The 19916-nt window shown below is 43.9% G+C and overlaps 1 protein-coding gene across 1 annotated transcript; it reads left to right on the forward strand.

Annotated features, from left to right (window-relative positions):
- The first annotated feature begins 15504 nt into the window (after window positions 1-15504).
- CCN2 (cellular communication network factor 2) lies at window positions 15505-18898 on the forward strand. Its single transcript, XM_074990555.1, has 5 exons — window positions 15505-15706; window positions 15823-16045; window positions 16316-16567; window positions 17087-17298; window positions 17641-18898. The coding sequence occupies exons 1-5, from the start codon at window positions 15644-15646 to the stop codon at window positions 17935-17937; spliced, it is 1047 nt and encodes a 348-aa protein (XP_074846656.1). The 5' UTR covers window positions 15505-15643; the 3' UTR covers window positions 17938-18898.
- The last annotated feature ends 1018 nt before the right edge of the window (window positions 18899-19916 follow it).

Below are 19916 nucleotides of genomic sequence, written 5' to 3' on the forward strand. Positions count from 1 at the left end.
CATGTTTTTTTAAACTGCAACATGAGGGATGCAGGTGGGGTGAGGTGTATCTATGCCTCTAGAATAGCTTGTTAACATTTCTGGGGATGGAGCACTTATCCTTTTTGGAGATCTCCATAAAGGTCTCAGCCAGGTACTCTTATTTTTCACATGAGGTTTTTGGCAAAGCCAGATTTATTCTGGCTTCCATGATAGTACATTTTGCCACACCAAGCCACGAGTAGATAGTACAGCATCATGGCACCATGCAGCATTCTGGCAAATTGTCCAGCCCTGTGCTTACACAGTATGGGCATATTTTCTTTTTCACTCTGTTATTCTTAGGGGACTGTTGTCTCGTTTTGCAACCTAGAAGACGCACAGGAAGTTTCATTAAAGTTTGTCCCCTTAACATTATCACACTGCTCCCTGGCCATTTAAATTTCCTAGGACTGCCCACAACACCATGTGGCTGCCAGGCTCTCCATCGCCCCCCCTACATACAGCTGAGCAGGTGTCCTGGCCCCTCCCCTCCCACTAGGCCGTAGACAGGCTCCCTGCCCCCACAACCACACATCTGCAAAGGATTAATGGAGAAGCCACCAAGAAAGGTTATTTTTCATGCTTTACATTTTACAGGGCTGCCTCCCTGCCCCCAAACCTCCCCTCCCCCTTGTAGCTGCCAGGCTTTTGTGGACCCTGTCCCCAGACACTGGCACCACAGCACAGGCTTTCCCTGCTTTAAATGGCTTTTTCCCTGCACAGGAAAAAGACACTAAGAACATTTTTTTTCTTTACCTTTTACAGGGCTTTGTTTCAACTCCTCACCCCTACCCTCCCCGGCCACCATGCCTACAATGAAATGGTCTGGAGAAGTTATAGCTTCTGTTCTGCAGAGTCTGACTCACCGTCACCCTTAAGAAGCCACAAGTGACCTTGGAAAACAAAAGTTGCAGTGATTGTCAAACAGAGACCCATTCATTCTGTGGGTAAGTGCTGTGTGTCACATTTAAAAATTGCATCTATATTTTGACCTTGACTGCCTTCAACAGGCATCATGGGTGGGAGTGACAGGGTCACTGCAATGTGCTGCAGGAAGAAAACAAAGAAGGACTTCATCCTGCAGCAGCTGCAAGAGGCCCAGAAGGAGTGAGCCCAAGCCACTGCTGATAGAAAGTGGACCCAGCAGTGGCAGCAAAGCATGCTCCACTATGGGAACCAGGACTTGGCAGAGCTCCTGACTGCTGTCAAGGGACAGACCAACTTCCTGCAGTCCATGCTGGAACTGCAGATGGCCACTCACCACAGAGCTCACAATTATGCGGCCTCCTCACCCTGTTGCCCAACCTCCTCTTGATGTTTCCTGACATACCATTATTGGGTGCCCTGAATGTGGGAGAGGGGAGGGAGGAGGGCAAGGACAGTCTTGCAGTCCATCATCAAGATCTCTCCACACTGTAAAAGGCTCACATTCCCAAACACATGATGGCAGGATTCCCTTTCTTTCCTCCACCCCTTAACCCTCACCACACTCCCCATTGGTTTTTCAAAAGGGGTGCGGTGCAGTTGGAGGCACTTTCGTAAAGGTCAAACACACATTGAGGGTGGTGGGGGTGGTATCACAATAATTAAATACAGCAGATTTATGTGGCTGTCCATTCATAAAGCTATTTTTTCAAAGCCTCACAGATTTTTATTACTTATTTCTGCAGATTGCTGATTGCCCTCGCATCCAACTGTTCACAAATACTGACCAGGACATCTGCCTCTGTACCCCAGGTTGGCATGAAATTTTCCGCCTTTGATTCACAAATATTACGGAGAATACCATGCACTGGAAATATGTCAGGGAGGCTGGCTTTGCAAATGGTACACATGAGTCAAAAGGCACCTGAATCTGGCTTTTAAACAGCCAGAAGCACTTTCTGCCACCATTCTGCACTCACTCAGCCTGTAGTTGAAGTGCTCCTTGCTGCAGTCCAGTGTGCCTATGTATGGCTTCATGAGCCAAGGGAGAAGAGGGTAAGCAGGGCCACCCAGCTTCACTATGGGCATCCCCATGTCATCAATCTTCTGGTCTGGGTTGAAAGTCCCATTCTGGAGCTTTCTGTACAGACCTGAATTGCTAAAGATGTGCATGTCATGAACCTTTTTTGACCAACCCATGTAGATGTTGGTGAAATTACTTTTGTGATCCACCAAAACCTGCAACACCATGGAGAGGTAGCCCTTGCTGTTTATGTACTCTGAAGCCAAGTGGTCCAGGGCCAGAATGAGGATGTGTATTCCATCTGTCATCCCACTGCACTCACAAAACCCCACAGCAGCAAAGCTGTCCACTATGTCCTGCACATTTCCAAGAATCATGGTCTTTTGCAGCAGACAGGCATTGATTGCCTTGGCTACCTGAATCACCACTGCCACCATTGTAGATTTGCCCACACCAAACTGATTTCCCACCAACAGGTAGCTGCTGGGTGTCACAAACTTCAAAAGAGCAACTCCCACTTGCTTGTGAACTGTCAAAGCACATCTCATTTTTGCACTGCAGTGCTTCAGGGCAGGGAATAGCAAATCAAAGTTCCATGAAAGTGGCCTCGCATATGTGGAAGTTCTGCAGTCACTGCTGCTTGTCTCAGACGTCCAAAACAATGTGGTTCCACCAGTGTGTGCTGGTTTCACACCTCCAGGACTGCACTGCAATGCATTCAGGGCAGCCAACAGTTCTGCATTCCTGACTGCCAGTCCTTCAGTGTCACCCAAATCAAGGTCTGCATCCACCTCATCCTCCCACTGGCTTTGTCTAATAAAGTACCACAGTACACTTTGGGAAGGGGCCATAACACTAAGCTACACATATAAGCTATTCACGATCCATGCTAGCACCATGCAGCAGCATGAACCAGGTGCAGGCTTTGGGAAAAATGACCCCAAAAAATTCCTTCAGACATTTGTTTTCCAATGGCAGAGGGGATGGGGGCATTGTACGCTGGGATGCAGAAACCAGACACCCGCAAGCACTTGCAGCACATTTTTTCCCATAACACACTGGCACAAAAACCCAGAATGCAATGGGGCTGCAGGCACTGGGGGATAGGTACCCACAATGCATTGCTGACAGCAAAACCTAGCTAAGGCAATGGAGACGTACTGTGTCGACTTTTAGGATTCATTTGGACACTGCTCTTCAACTTCATAAAGTCTAGTGGCAAAAAGTTGACTTCAATAAATTCAATTTTATTTCATAGTGTAGAAGTTGCCTCAGGCTATTACTATGCATGTCATCTTCTCCACTGCAATGGGGCAAGTAACTGAACTGAACTGTACTCATATTTCTGCACTGGGGCAGAATAGATGATGGGAATAAATCAGGACTTGGTTCTGGCACTGTGATGCAGTGTGGCATATAATTTGTTCCAGAGGCACACTTCTTCCAACACTATGTTCCTAGGAACCCTTTTATTTCTAGTGTATAATGCTCATTCTTTTATATCTAATTTCTTTAGTATAACCCACCCACTGTTACATAATAGTAAAGTGAAATGCATTACAGTAGCTGAGATACCAGACTGTCAGACTAGCATGGATCCCTTTCCAAACTGATACTCCCCCCTGTGGCAGCTTGATGGAAAAAAAAAAATCACAGGCATTTTCTCCTGAAAATAATGACTCATACTGCACCACCACTATTTACAAGGGAAGAGAGAAATGCCTCTATAAAGTCTCAGCAAGCCTGAGCCAAAGACATGAGCAAATAGCTTGTTCTCAAGAATTCCACAGCTACATGACACCTATTTCTTAAGAATCATCTTCAGACAAAGTCAGCTAATTTAGAGAGCATTTCAGATTTTACCTGCAAATCACAAGAGTGATTTATATCACTGAGTCTCTGGCACAGAGGAATATTGTGAGAACTAGTATTTGTTTTGATCTGAAGAATTCATGTACTGTGTAAGTACAAGGTAATAAAACAATTGAAGGCAATACATTAAAAAAAATCACAAAGCAACCACAATTGAATCCAAAATAATTATAAAGATTAACTGCACCACTGAATTAACATTTTTCTGTAGTGTAGTGAATGTGTTTTTTCATCAAAGAGCACCTCTTCACTAAAGCTGGACCTCATATAAAGCCCAGGCAAACTTGCACTTCACAACTGAACATATTTTCCATACAGATCAAACCAAAATTCCAGATAAAAATTCCAAATACTCTGTAAGTTCAGATTCCAGTCTGTGAAGTTCTGACCTATTTATAGTTATATTTATTACACAACTTTTTTTAAAAAAAAAGTAGCAATACTGGTCAAAATCATGTTGATGTTATTGTCACATTATTTCTATATTTTCCATAAAGGGCTCCCATCCCCATGGTGTCTGTAGTAACACTAGTTGTCTTCTGCAACATTACTGTGAAATATAATTGAAGGAGAAACCCAATGAGTATCAAAAGACAAGTAGTTTCTGGTGGAGTTCCAGTAGGAAATGAAGAGCTGTGAGAAATGTGCCTCATGGTCCCGCTCCTCCCTCCACCCTGCAAATTTCTGCCACACTCTACTTTCCTTGTCTGTATGTGACAAACCAGCTGCGAATGAATCCCCCCACAGACAGTGGCGAGATTATGGTTGTAAGATGGTTTTGAGGCCTCATCCTTTAGTTGTTAAGTTTCCCATACATCTGCAGGTCAACAAGAAAGCACCATCACCATAACCTTGGATGGCCTAGGCTACATCCTAGGTTCCCCATCTGCATCACTGGCAGAGATCTATTTGCATAGTGTGCATACCACAGATCACTAGCTGCAATACTAGCCAACCATGTCGCCAGCCAAGTTATTGGGAATCAACCTCCTGAATATTAAACATTGTTATAAGAAACTTGTGTGCTGCAGTCACTATGGTCTTTTGTCAATTTATATAGTTTTTCATCAATGTCTGTATGTGCAAATACAACTTAAAGGCACATGAAATAATCCAACTCCACCATCACCTCACTGAGGATGGAGTGAACACAACAGCCTTGTCATGTTGCACCAAGGTCAACTTGCTCAGGCTGTGTCAGATCAAGGAGGGAACTGAATTACTAAGACAAGGGCCAATCACTGAAAACACCCAGATCACATATATGTATGAGGGAAATATCAGTTCAAGCACCTCACCAATTTCAGAAGTACACAAGGAGAGAGGCAATCTCAAAGGTAACAAGGACCTAGAACACACAGGGCTTTACCACCCAACCAACATGTTCCCAGTTATGCAAGATTTTGCAGAACAATTCATTCTACACTCTTGCTGAGGCATGCTACAAAGGTCGCTGCTACATTACCACTCTCCTTTCAGAGGAGCCATGGTAATGTGACAATTTGAAGCAGGCTGACGAGGCAATAAAGTGCATATTCAGCGCTCCATTAGCATAATGGTGACTGCCCGAACAGACTTGGAACTGCAGATTGACAGTGAATATGGAGGCAGCTTCAAAATAAGCGCCCTACTTCAACATTCCCTTACTCCCACAAAACTAGATCAGAGTAAGGGAATGTCAAAGTAGGGCACTTATTTCAAAGCTGCCCCTATCATCACTGTCAATCTGCAATTCGAAGTCTGCACTTCAAAATTCGCATGGCCACTATTATGTTAATGAGGCACTGAATATGCATGTTAGTGCCTCATTAGCCTGCTTCCAATTGACTCATTACCATGGCATCTCTGATGGGAGAATGGAAGCGTAGCAGCAGCCAAATTCATTGAAAGAAATGTAGCATCAATGATTTTCGTAAAGTTCTATACGATGATGGACAACCAAATTTGAAAGGCACTAATATACTGAAAGCTAATAGGGCTGTTACTCACAAAGATTACCATAAGCTGATGTTTGTTTAAAACCAGATGAACAAGAGGTTTTAAAGCAGATATACCCATATACATATATTATATATTATACATGCAACTCACACATGTTGCAATTTTCCTTGGCATCCTCCACCTCACAACAACATAAATTACTATACTGACGTTTAAAACCTATTTTTAATTAAAAGATAATCTGTCCAGGCCTTAAATTTACCCTGAAGCTCTCAAACTTGGTCTCTGTGGATCACCAGAAGAAACAGACTGCAGAACTACGGGGCCTCCTGTTAAGAAACCAAGCCCATTTCAGAGAGCTCAGTTTAAGTAATCAAACAGTAAGGGCTTGTCTACACTAGCACCCTCCTTCCAAGAGGACATGTAAATGAGCCTGAGCAGTGAATAGCAATGAGGTGCTGCGCTGCATATGCAGCACCTCATTACCTTAATTCTCACTGTGCGAACTTCAAAGTTGCAAACTTTGAAGTGCCAGCAAGCTGTGTAGCCAGGGGTACTTCCAAGTTCCTGCACAACTCTAAAGTTCCCTTACTCCCAAAATGTTTTGGGAGGAAGGGCACTTTGAAGCTGCACAAGTACTTCGAAGTACCCGTGGCTACACGGCTTGCCAGTGCTTCGAATCTGCAACTTCGAAGTTCGCATGGTGAGAATTAAGCTAATGAAGTGCAGCATATACACTGCAGCACCTCATTGCCATTCACTACTCAGGCTCGTTTACACGTCCTGTTCGAAGGAGGGGGCTAGTGTAGACAAGCCATAAGAGGGATTCAGACTGTAGTTACCTTTTCCTGTCCCTGACTCTTCCTGGTGGTGCCTCTAATTGCTTGGAACCAGAACATTTGAGGATTATCTGAACGTGATCCCAGCCAATCTGCATTTATCTTCAGGGCAGGAAGTGTTGTGTCTTACACAGCCCAGAGCACATCTGTTTTAAAGAGGTAGTAATACTTTGGGCTGCACGCAGGTGCAAATAGTGCACCAACACACAAAATCTGAGCCGAGCTGCTCATTTCCAAAAGTAGCCTCCTGCTGCATTTCTCATTAGCTGATGCCTCCTGGTCAGTGTCTTACAAACAGTCCTGAGCAGAGCACGTTGAAGTGGTCCAGCTTGGGTGCCAGATTACAAAACCCCGTAATGTTGGGGGTGTACCACTGCCCTTTACGAGATGAAATCAGATTATTCAGCTGTGAGTCATAGATCTTAAACTACTAATCACAGGCATTTACTTTCATTTTTCTGGTTGGGTGCTCCACCTTCAGTCTGTCCTGAGGCCCTGCCCACACTCTGAATATTCCCCATGAACCAACCCTCACTCTCCATTTCCAACCGTACTTCGTTCCACATCTTCACTCCCCTGCTTCTCCTCCCATGTGCATCCCCCGCCGGCTCTGCTTCTTCTCACACTCTACACTCCCTCCTCACAGTGCCTCCTGCCTGCTGCGGAAGGGCTCATCAACAGGAGCCACTGAACAGCTGATCAGCAGGGGGCTGGTGCTCTTTTTATTTCTTTCAAGTTAAAACTATGCTAGTGCAACTCACACACCTCTCGGTCTCATGCAGTAGCACCGAAAGCAGAGTAAGCTAGCTTTTAGCTCAAACTGTAGAGGCTCCTGCACTAAACTCTAGAGGTGCCAGGTTGGAGTCTGCCTGCAGGTGGTTACACTAGTAAGAGCAGAAGGTGTCAGGGTATACAATCTGTGGACACCAGAGTTTACCACTTGTTATCCTGCTGGTCACTCTGAACTGCAGGGAGCAAGTGGGACTGGAAATTGAAGCTAGATAAATTCGGACTGGTTATAAGGCATGCTTTTTAGGAGGGAGGGATAGCTCAGTGGTTTGAGCTTTACCCTGTTAAACCCAGAGTTGTAAGCTCAATCCTTGAGGAGGCCCTTTAGGGATTTGGGCAAATAGATGCCAGAGATGGTGCTTAGCCCTACCAAGAAGGCAAGGGACTGGACTAGATGACCTCCCAAGGTCCCTTCCAGTTCTAGGAGATGTGTCTCTCCATTAAAAATTTTTTTTTTATAACAGTGAGAGTAATTGACTGTTGGAACAATTTGCTAAAGGTCATGACAATTTCTCCATCACTGGCAATGATTAAGTGAAATTTGGATATTTTTCTAAAGTTCTAACAGGCATTATTCAGGGGGAGTTCTTTGGCCTGTATTATCAATAGCTTGGCAGATTTCTATTTTTAATTTTTTCTAATTTTGATGGAATATATAGATGTTTATTTTTAAGCCTTATCTTCAGTTTCTACCAATCCAAATTTCACAGCTTCAGGAAATTATGCAGGTGGGGATCAGATAACAGGTTGGGTCAACAGATTATTTAACAAGTGATAGGAAGGTGAAGGCGTATCTTTTACTGGACCACCATCTGTTGGTAAAATAGATGAGTCTGTTCTTTGTATACTTACAAACTTGTCCCTCTCACAATTTGATCCAATAAACGATATCACCTCACCCACATTATCTATCTGATATCCTAAAATCAGTTTGGTTACAACACCACAGTATATAACGACAGTAGACTGTGTTTTCAAAATGTTAAGGTTTATAACCTGAATTAAAACTCCAGCAGTCCAAAAAGATCTACGAACATAAACTGTCCATCCCATATATCAAACTACACAAAGTAAATATCTTTAATCAAATTGTAACAAGTCCTCTAGTAGCATTTATCTTACTTGGCCTATCTGTCAATTTATACCAAAAAACCAAGAAGTTATGTGGCACCCTACAGACTAACAGATTTATTAGAGCATAAGATTTCATAGGTAAAATAAACTTCATCAGATGAATTGGAGTGAAAATTACAGAGGCAGGAGTATATATAAAAGAACAATAGAAATGACTGTTAATCAGTCTAATCAAGTCAGTGTGGCTGTGTTTCATTTGCAGCATTTGTTGTGGAGATGTGACTATGAAGAGAGAGAAATCTGTATTTGTAGTGTATTAACCAAGATCTTTATCCTTAACTTTATTCTTGTACTGTGGATGGAGTTCAAGTGCCTTAGATTCAAATGTATAGGCTTCTATCACTTAACACAAAGGAATACTGTATACTTTTATGTTGTCTTGATCATAAAGACAGAAGGAAAAAAATTTGATGGGGGTGGAGGACAATTGTTTTAAACCAACAAAATTGTTCAAACACTAGCAATAAGCCATGTTATCTATATCCGACTTTCCCACCTTTACACCGGTACAGCTAACTCAACCAATTGTATCATTACAACAGAAGTTCCTGCTGTATGTTAACTTGATGCCCACAGATAGCATTCCCGAAAGCAGATAATCTGATTGAAGCCCCAGAGCTGTCATTGTGCATCAAGCTGTCAAATGGTCAGTTTTTGCAACACCTTTCTTCTTTTTTCAATGACAGAGACATGCTGGGGGACTCAATGTCATTTGGTGACTCAGTACAAATGGGGCCCTCCCCAGAAATTTACTAATTGGGCAAAATGTTCTGGCTGTTTAGCCACTTGTCCCTAAATGTATAAGTAGGGAGTAGGGATAAGTAGGGATTGAGGTGCTTATGTGTAAACACATGGTCGATTTTAGCCTTTATTTTCAACATTTTATCAGATTAGCAGATTGCTGAATATGTATTGGATTGTCCTAGCTGCACTCCTGCAGCAACGGTAGAAAAGAGAAATTCATAATGGCTTTGGCATGCAGAGAAGAAAAATGATCACAATGGATTTCACACACACACACACTCCCCAGAATGTGACCAAGCCACACTATTTTTATTAGAACATGCCAGGACTTCCAGTAATACCAGAATGGATGACTCAGAACCAAGACGCATACAAGGAAAGCACCAGGAGAAATTTGTGCATGCTACAACATCCTTTATATTTCAAACGGAAGAGAACATTAAAGTGTAAAACATGAACTAAAGTACATGAAATAAGAACTCCTAAAATCTAACATCAACCAAGGTCCTACCCTATTCTTGTAACTCAGCAAAGTACCCTGGATTTGGACCCAACAGAACTTATGTGCCAACTTTAGAAATACGAGCAGATGCATTTTGTAACAATATAGGAGTGATTTGCTGATGTAGGGGGTCGGGAAGTAAGGGCACCAAAAGCATGTTTCCATCACCACTCTCCCAAGGGGTTCCTCCAGAAGCGGACATCAAAGATTGCCAGCAGTGCCAGCAGCCACAGCAGGGTAAGATAGGAGTGGGGGCTGGCTCCATGCGGGGCCAAGGGTGGGAGGTGCAGGGCCAAAGGCCCCTCCCAGCCCTGGGCCCCTCCCAATGCTCCCTCAGAGACACACATGGAGTGGCGGCCCAGCAAGCCACAGTGTTTCAACGGGCATGGGTGCAACTGCCCCTTTGCCCACCCCAGTCAGCAGGACTGAAGGTTGCCTCAGTGAAGAACTGAATCAAGTCCCTCCTCGCTCAAATGCTATGACCAGTGCTACAGGCTCTGCTTTCCCCTGAAAACATGGATGACTTGCAGCATTTATATTAGTGCAATAAATGCAGCTCCCTGCACTCCTAAAATATTAATGGTGTCATCAGAAGTTTCAGGAAAAATCCTGATGCTCTGGACCTGGGACCTGTCAGATAAAATGTCATTCAGATCACTTTAAATGCAGTTTTGACTTATACAGCTTTATAGATGTTTGGAATACTCTCCTGATTAACAAACAACAAGCAGTCCCTAGCACCTTAAAGACTAACAAATGTATGAGGTCATGAGCTTTAATGGGTAAAACTCACTTATTTCCAATGATCACTTTACTACTTTAGAACACACATCCACGAAAATCAGAGGGGACTTTCCAGAGAATTAAGACAGAAGTTTAAAGCAACCCCTTTAGTAACATGTCAATAATAAATACCGGATAATGAATAACAACTTCAAGTGACAATAGTGATGATTAAGGAATACAACTGAACTAAGATCTAGGAAGAAGAGAAAGTTGCACTTTATGGCCTAGCCATACTCTTCCTGTTGAACAGTAATTCCACAGGGGTTCTCGGGGGAACAATCTGAGGTCAAGTCCTCAGGTGGTGATTTTTATTTTAAACAAGCTCTATCAACATAAGATCTAGTCCTGTGTCTTTAGTACCTTAGAGTAGACTTGAGCCAGCAATCTAACAGTAAACAGCTTTGTAGGCCATAAGCCTTCCCTGCACCATCCAGTCTCTCTTTGCCGGTACGTTTCTTAGAAGAGTTTATTCCCTTAACAAGTAAAATCTCATTGGCAGGATTAGCTAGTTTAAACTGGTGAAGTGTCATTTAAGAAAATGTGCCCCAGCTGTGGATTGAGAGGTATTACTGTAATACAGATGAAACAAACTAGATGCAAAAATGGAAAAGCTGCTTTATAGTTCTTAGGAAAAGGAAGTGTTTTCTCTCCCTTTGCAAATTCACTAGCTCATGAACCTCTAACCCTCAAAAGTTTGTGAAACTGTAAGTTATTATACCCAAGCATATTCTATACCCATGGATATACTGAAAAAGTTATCACGTGAATTCTAAGAAAGACAAACACAAGGGCAACAGATTGGAAACACAGACCATATTTTTATTTTTACTTCAATTCTATTTCTGCACTAGCACAGCAAATCTTGCTTTGAGTCTTTATTTTAAGCAAATACATGTTGATGTAAGTTTAACTGGTTTCCTTTGGATTTTGAGATAATATCGATTACAATTTAAGACATATCCTGGAGACATTTTTGAGAGGGGAATTAAGAGAGTACATGGTTAAACCTGAGGCAAACTAGAATTATCTGTAAGACCATCATCATGAAAAATAGCTCAGGGTACAGATGTCCATATATGGACAGACTTCCTATAAGGAAGACAGTATTGTATGTGCATTGCGTATGATTCCTGGATCAGATTCACATTCCTTGGGTCTGTTTCTCTGTGAGCTATTGATTTCCGCTCTGAGGGCTAGCTCAGACCTCAATTGCTCTTATAAGAAAATATCTCAGACTGAAAGTTGAAAATGTGCAAGATTCCATCTTTAAGTACACAAACACTCCAAGTCTAGCCACTTTCCTGTAGTCCTGCCAGGTTTTCAGTATGTCTGATACTTGATCAAGTGACTTTTTTGGGGTAAGGGGAAAAAAAAAAGAGGAAGGAAAAACATATGGGAAGGAATGTAGAATATCCACACCTGTACCTTTTACAAGACTTAACCAAAGGAACTGTACCAGCTGAAGCAGATGCAGACACACACAGACCATGTATAGCTGTGTCAATAGGGCTATGTTGCCAGCACAGTGATTTCTTAATTTCACCCGAAAAAATATATGGTCTAGAAAGCATCTTCTGTATAAACACCTGCATAAAACAGGATATCACTGCATTTGAACCTTTTATGAATCAAGTCTAAGATGTAGCCCTTCAAACCATGACAATCAATAAGGTCAGGATAGAGCAGTGTAATGTTGAAAAACACCCCTATTTCTACTTTATTTCCTCTTCTGCATCCATGCATGCACACACACACGCATGCATTCACACACACCCATGCACATGCACACACACAAAATAAATCAAAACAAGTGATAAATTCTGCAGGGTAGGATCCTGCATATATTTACACTGGGTCAGCAACTTAGATTCAAATGAGATTACTCCGAATTTACCCTGGGATAAGCAAGCCTAGAATTAGTTCTGCAGCCGAACTCTTACTGAAGACAATGAATGACACATGGGCAGGGACAGCTGTATTTGGCCCACTGTGCAATTCCAGTGAAGAACTGACTTGGCCCGTCACTTTGGATTTCCTGGCTTTCTGGTGGGTTGTTTCTTTTAAACATACCTTTCTGCCAGTGAACTTCTTAGGTTTTTGCTTAATGAAAAAAATGTTTCTCTGAAAATAATTCTTACACAGAAAGCTATGAAACATCTCTGCAGCTCCTCTCTGATGATTTCCTACCATATTTAGGCCTTTTTTAAAAGGCAGTCTGTTTACCTGGTTACATTTGCATTTGGTATGAATGTTATGCATAGTTAGGTGTACATATTATTTACCTAGTACTGGGGTCATCACAGTCTTTAGGTAAATATGGATTTTGGAAAGATCTGTAAGCTGGAAATATATTACTTACCATAACTGTTCCTCTGGATTTTTTTAAATATCAAAAACGTCGTTTTTTATGAAAAAGAGGATTTTGAGCTGAAGCAATGACATAACCCTATGTTCAAGGCCAAGCAGACTGTCAAAAAGATATACACACTTGAGCAGTGTGATAGATAATATTGGGATTTTAAATGAGAGAAACTTTGAGGTACATTATGCCCTTCACACATGCTCAGTCTCCCCAGTGATGTTAATGAAAGTCACACACACACAAGCACAGAAAGAGGAGAAATTAAGTTTAGCATTTCACACCCCTTCAGATATCAGCTCTCACACAGCTGATTTAATTTCATATGCAAGTGTCTAAACAAGAGAATCAAAACTTGCATTTAGGCATTCAGATCAGCCCCGTCTAACTCTCATTAAAGTATAAGGAACGAGTTCTTATTAGTTTCCATAAAAGCTGGATAGGGCATATAGAACGCCTGAAGGTCAAATGTTGCCCCTCAAAAAAGCAACAAACCAGTGATGTATGTAGCTGAGGACAGAATTTATAACATGCACCCATCTGAGCATCCAAAAATGGGACTTAGGTTTCTCCTTAAGGTCTCTATAGATAAAAATTAGGCACAGAACATGAATTGTTGTAAATGATGTTATTTATAGAGATGACTGGTACCTTTGGGTGGGGTACAGGGAGGGCCGCTCAGAGGGACAGGAAGGAATGCAGAGAATCCCATTTAGCAATTTTTTGGCAGGGGCACAGTGGGGTGGTACACCTCTCGAATGCTACCATGAGTCACCCATGGTTATTATAGTGCAATTGGACTGATTCAATTTGTTAAAATTCAGTAAGAGAGATGAGCTCACTTTCTGAAATTAGTTAATTTAGACAGGCTGTCAAACTGTAAATCCATATTGCTGTATCACAGTGTGAAAGTGTGGGAGAAAGGAGTGGCTATTTGCAAACATCTTTAAAGAGCTCTCCATCTTCTAGATTTGGATTTGCCTAACAAAGTGCATTAACTTTGTCTCATTAAACACAAGCATACTTACAACAGGTCAAAAGTCAACATGCTGGCATTGACTGTTAAAGCTGGGGTCAATCAATATGACATCACTGCACAAATGATGCAGGACTGGGAAGCCATCCTTTCTGTGGAAATATATAAGAACAGGCGCTGTCTATAATTATTTAACGAGGATACGTAAGCGCTACAAGTTTTAGTGACAAGTCAAATGGATTTTTAATCTTAGGAGACATAATCAACAAGAATAAGAAGAAGAGATGCCATAGGAATGTGTTACTCAACAAATGACAGCTGCAAGCAAGCCGTGGGGAATAAGAGCCACTTCTCCCATGCTTGAGGCTCACTTCATTGTGCCAAGTATTTCTGTGTAAATAGGCACTCTCTTTACTCATAGAGAGCATCCACTGGGAAGGGGACTCTTTTCAAATATCCAGTATGATTCAGTAGCACACAGGCTCAATTTATAGTCAGCCCTCATGATATATTTATGACATTTTTTTGGTAGTAACAAAATGCCCAGAGTGTCAGTGCTCCAAAATTGGTTGCCAAAGGGAAAAAGTGTGTATAAAGGGAAAGCTAGTCACCCACTCTCTAAATAAGTCAACAGAGAGCAATCCACCTTTTTAAAATTAGCAGTGTCTTGTATTTTCTAGGGGCAGGGGGAGAAAGAATTCCCATGGTTGTTGCTAGCAACCACCCCCACAACCTTTCTTCCTGTTCCCCCCCTTGAACTAGCTGCCTGTCACAGCACTAATGGCTTGTATTGAATAAAAAACAGTTTCTTACCTACTACTGATGAGTATTTATAATATTAAAGATTGTGCTTCCCTGAAAGACAACATAATGGAACAGCCCCTCCAAATAAAAGATTAATTTTAATCATCAAAAATTAATCTCAGCTATTAAAAAGCTAGTAAACTTGAGGGACAGTATTCATTAACCCCTTTTCCTCTAAATTACTCCTTCTCAGAGAGTATCAAAATCAGCAGCAGCAGCAGCAAGTTACTAAGAAAAAGTTTCTCCTGTGATGAAGAATGCTGAGTTCACAACAGATTTTACACGCAGTTTCTTTTAAACTGTGAGTCCTGTGGCTTTTCAAACATCTCCTTTCTTGTTACCAGAGCTATTGCTGGCGGTTCAAAGATGTCTCAGCTGGTTTAGACTTCCCATGCGTTTGTACCTGGTAGTGAAGTGGCTGCGCCGATGATTTATGTAACTTGGAAGCGCCTTGGGCAAAGCAGAAGCCGTTTGAAACAAAGGCTTTGCCATATCAATATAATAATAAAATGTATTTTACATCATATAAAATCAGGAGTAGGAGGCGAGGGGGAAACTCCCACTTGGGGATGGAAAGACAGCGCCTTTTTTGTGCGCTGGAGTGTGCCAGCTTTTGCAGACGGGAGGAATGTGAGTGTCAAGGGGTCAGGATCAATCCGGTGCGAATTGATGAGGCAGGAAGGTGGGGAGGAATGCCAGGAATGTCCCTGTTTGTGTAGGACTCCATTCAGCCGATTGGCGAGGCCGGGCCGCCGGGAGGGTATAAAAGCAGCCCGGCTGCGTGCTTGAGCCCAGAGAACAACTCTCCAGCCCGAGAGCCCGGGACTTGGCGAGGCGCGCAGGCGGCACACAGCCTCAGAAGCGCACCCGCAGCCCAGACCAGCCGAGGAGCCTTTGCACCGCCTGCTGCCCAGAGCCGCTGCCGAGCATGGCTGCACCCGCCGCCCCCTGCGCCTTCGCCGTGGCGCTGCTCGTCGCTCTGCTGAGCTGGGTAAGCGCCCCGCAGGGCCGGCAGGGGGAGGCGGGCTGGGGACGCGGCGATCCGAGGCGCGCTAGCCGGGCCGGCCAGCCGTGACCCTCTCCCTCTCCCTCTCCCTCTCCCGGCAGGAGGCGTCCGGCCAGGACTGCAGCGGGCAGTGCCAGTGCGGCGCGGGGCCGCCCCCCACGTGCCCGGCGGGGGTGAGCCTGGTGCAGGACGGCTGCGGCTGCTGCCGGGTGTGCGCCAAGCAGCTGGGCGAGCTGTGCACCGAGCGGGACCCCTGCGACCCCCACAAGGGGCTCTTCTGCGACTTCGGCTCGCCGGCCAACCGCAAGATCGGCGTGTGCACCGGTAAGTGGGGGCCAGGGCCGCCCACTTCTCCCCGGGGCAAGGCGAGATCGGGGAGCTGGAGGCGCCTCCGGCTCCTTTTAGGAAGCGATCCCCCCACCCCCGCCGCGCTGCCTTCCTGACCAGAGCGGGACCTCTCCCCGGCGCGGCACAGGCAGCGGCGGGATCTTGCCCATTGCTCGCCGCCCCCGCTCCTGCTACGCGGCCTCCCCGCGGTGGGGCGCCGCTGCGAGGCCGGCGCTCACCGGCCGCCCTCTCTCTCCCGGCCTGCAGCTCGCGATGGCGCCCCGTGCGTCTTCGGCGGGATGGTGCACCGGAGCGGGGAGTCCTTCCAGAGCAGCTGCAAGTACCAGTGCACGTGCCTCGACGGCGCCGTGGGCTGCGTGCCCCTCTGCAGCATGGATGTGCGGCTTCCCAGCCCGGACTGCCCCTCCCCGCGCAGGGTGAAGCTCCCCGGGAAGTGCTGCGAGGAGTGGGTGTGCGAGGAGTCCCGAGAACAGACGGCGGTGGGCCCGGCTCTAGCGGGTGAGTTGAGAGCTCAGTGGAGGCTGTTGCTCTAGGCTGAAAGCCCCAGGGCCGGGGTAACGGTGCTCATGGCGCAAATGCAGCCCCCTGGTGACTCCAGTGGCTTCACACCACCACGCCCTCTGCTTTGCCCATGAATGGGCAACCCCTTAGCGACTAAGCCACAGCTACTATAGCTCTACCTGTAGAAAGATAGCTTTAAAATAAATATGGAATTCCTGGCTCAATGTCCTCCCCCAGAGCCAGGCATCCTCCTTCTACCCCCCAACCCAATGCCTGAGACTCACTGGAGCAGCTGCTGCCACACACTAGTTCCCCCAAAGAATGGGGTACAGAGTGCAGTAAGCACTGTGGGTATGCAGCTTTGAGTAGGAACCACATTAGGTGGCTCAAAGAGCTGCATGTAGCTTGAGAGCTGGGGTTTGGCCACCCCAGCTTAGGCAGTATTAATACACAGTTGGTAGCTTTTGCACCGTTACGCTATGCCAGAAGCTGATCCTGTTCATCTGGGCTTCTCAGCTTACAGGCCAGAAGACACTTATGGACCTGACCAGGCAATGATGCGTGCCAACTGTCTGGTCCAGACCACAGAATGGAGCGCCTGTTCAAAGACCTGTGGAATGGGTATCTCAACCAGAGTCACCAATGACAATGCCTTCTGCAGACTGGAGAAGCAAAGCAGACTCTGCATGGTCAGACCCTGTGAAGTAGCTCTGGAGGAAAACATCAAGGTAAATAACCTTTTTAGAAACCTCTAGTAGAGGAGCTTTGGCATAGATCCAAGTTTGCAGAAGCTGTATAGTTTAAGAATCCAGTATCACATAAGGTCTCATCTCAATGACTAATATTTAGGGAGGTTATAAATAAAGGTAGCTACTTTGGCCATTAGCTGGGAATAATAAAATCTGAACACTACTTCAACTGTCCTATTTGCATGTGAAACCTTCATGAGGAACAGAGAATTAATCTCATTGCGTACAATGAGAGGATGAAATGAGTGGCTAGAAATATGAATAAGAATTGTGCAGTCTTTAAAAATGGCTTCTAAGCTTTTTCCATTTGTTGCCCCACAGAAAGGCAAAAAGTGCATTCGCACCCCCAAAATCTCCAAGCCCATCAAGTTTGAGCTCTCTGGCTGCACCAGCACAAAGACCTATCAAGCTAAATTCTGTGGGGTCTGCACTGATGGACGTTGCTGCACCCCTCACAGAACAGCCACTCTTCCTGTGGAGTTCAAATGTCCTGATGGTGAGGTCATGAAGAGGAGAATGATGTTCATCAAGACCTGTGCTTGCCACTACAACTGCCCAGGAGACAATGACATCTTTGAGTCTCTGTACTACAGAAAAATGTACGGAGACATGGCATAAAGCAGGAGACTCTAGGCTCTCAACTGGACCTGATTTGCATCTCATTGTGTAAACATGATTCAATAGCACAAGTATTTAAATGTTTCCAAAACGTTCAGACTACTCCATGTGACTAAGACATTGTCTTTCGACCCCAAACGTTGGTTTGAAGAAGAAAGTAAAATGGCTGATGGGACCATGGCAAAGAACAGCTTCAGAGGACGCAGTTCATGGAGTGGTGTTTAGGAGTTATTAGAGGGCATGGGAGTGTGTGTTCTACCTTGTAGTGCAATTGAAAAAAAGAGACCCTTAGCATGTTTGCTGCCACTGAGTGACAGTAATAGCTGGAATGTAAATCATTACCCAGCAAGGTGCTGAGTAAAATGTGTTCTGTTGGTCAGGACTATGTTTTAGCTTTGACACTGATTCAAATGACTTGTTCAGGAGAATCAGAATCATGTCTATTTGACTGGACAGCTTGTGGCAGTTAATTTGCCTTAGCAAGCTACATTTTTATTAATATTGTAAATACTGTATATATGTACAGTTATCTAAATTAATTTAAAGTTTTGTGCTTTTTGTCAATGCTTGATACTGTTAGCTATTTTTGTTTCTATTTTGAAAGAAATAGGATGTAAAGCTTGTCTGACAATGCATTAAAGCATAAAATTGTTGTGTTTTTTGTTTTTTCTAATGGAAATTGCTCAGATAGGGTGACCAGTGAATCAAAATCAAGACAGGTTGTTACTGAAGATGAGATGCCTGCATCCTTGTGAAGCATCCATTTGTATGGCAAAAATACAGTTGCCTTAGCTTTGAACAAATGGCTGTAAGTAAAATGATCAAGTTTTTTTTCCCACCTGGGAGCGTTTGTTTTCTTTCCTTGACCATGGCTGTTTGAAAAGTTTGTTTAAAGTGTGACCAAAAGTTACATGTTTGCACCTTTCTAGTTGAAAATAAAGTATTATATTTTTTATATAAATGACTTGGAATTTCATTTGCCTGAAACTGCCACCTCCACACTTCCTGCTTTTGTGCTCCATTAAAACAAGAGTTTTTGTGATATATAAAAATCAATGGATTTTTTTGGCACAGAAATAGACAGACAAAATAAAACTTCAGCTATGTGCAAACATAATGTACTTGACCACTCATAATCACTGCTAGGTCAATGAAAACTAGGGACCATTTAGTCTTTTGAATACAAGTGTTCAGTCAACACTCTAAGACACAGCAGGTTCATTAGCAACTAGGGCATGTATAACACACTTAAGTGGCTTTAAACTTCAGCTGTCTGTCAATTCTGATGCCATGCTTATTGTCAGGCATATCAGCACCTGCTATGACTCAAGACCTTGATTCTATTCCTAGTTCTGCCTTTGGTGTACTGGGTGGCCTTTAGCAAGTCACTTTGTATTGTGCCTCTGTTTTTTTCCCCATAGATCATGATAGAGACCTTGATAAACCACTCAAATCACCTGGTAAAGGGAGCTAGGTAGCATTAAAAGGTGCAGGACAGGATCTTACAACCTATCTTAGATGAGCAAACAGAGTAAGTGAGGAGTTGAGTCATCTGTACTCCAAATTTTAGTGAGACACTTCAACCCTTTATTGGAGTAATAGACGTATTTATTTCCTTCATTGGAGTAATAGACATGTTATAGCCTTTTAAGAGTAGGTATCAAGTATATGTAAAAACAACTTCAGCATCTGAAGCATTTTCTTGAGATTCAGATACATCCCCACCAGTGTTCCCTGCCCAGCTAGTTTTTTGTTAATACTGGTAAGCATTCACACGTGCCTCTGCACACAATTATTCTGCAAGTGGTTGGAGATCTACGTGAGGATCTTTTCCAACAAGAATCACTTTCAGAAGCTGAGTTTAGACCAGCACTTCCCTGAGGCAGTCAGAAGAATGTTGACAGCAAAAGTCTGAGTCTGCACCAATGCTTAGCAGCACCCTCAAATGCCCACTGCTTCCATTTGGCACTTAGGTCAGT

This window comes from Carettochelys insculpta, chromosome 3 (assembly GCF_033958435.1).
Source record: "Carettochelys insculpta isolate YL-2023 chromosome 3, ASM3395843v1, whole genome shotgun sequence".
In the NCBI taxonomy this organism is placed as follows: Eukaryota; Metazoa; Chordata; order Testudines; family Carettochelyidae; genus Carettochelys; species Carettochelys insculpta.

Excerpts from the sequence above, each read along its gene's own strand:
- CCN2 (XM_074990555.1), top strand. The coding sequence starts at position 15,644 with ATGGCTGCACCCGCCGCCCCCTGCGCCTTCGCCGTGGCGCTGCTCGTC. Across the intron at positions 16,568-17,086 it reads GGTGGGCCCGGCTCTAGCGG|CTTACAGGCCAGAAGACACT; the intron begins GTGAGTTGAGAG and ends TGGGCTTCTCAG. Across the intron at positions 17,299-17,640 it reads CTCTGGAGGAAAACATCAAG|AAAGGCAAAAAGTGCATTCG; the intron begins GTAAATAACCTT and ends GTTGCCCCACAG.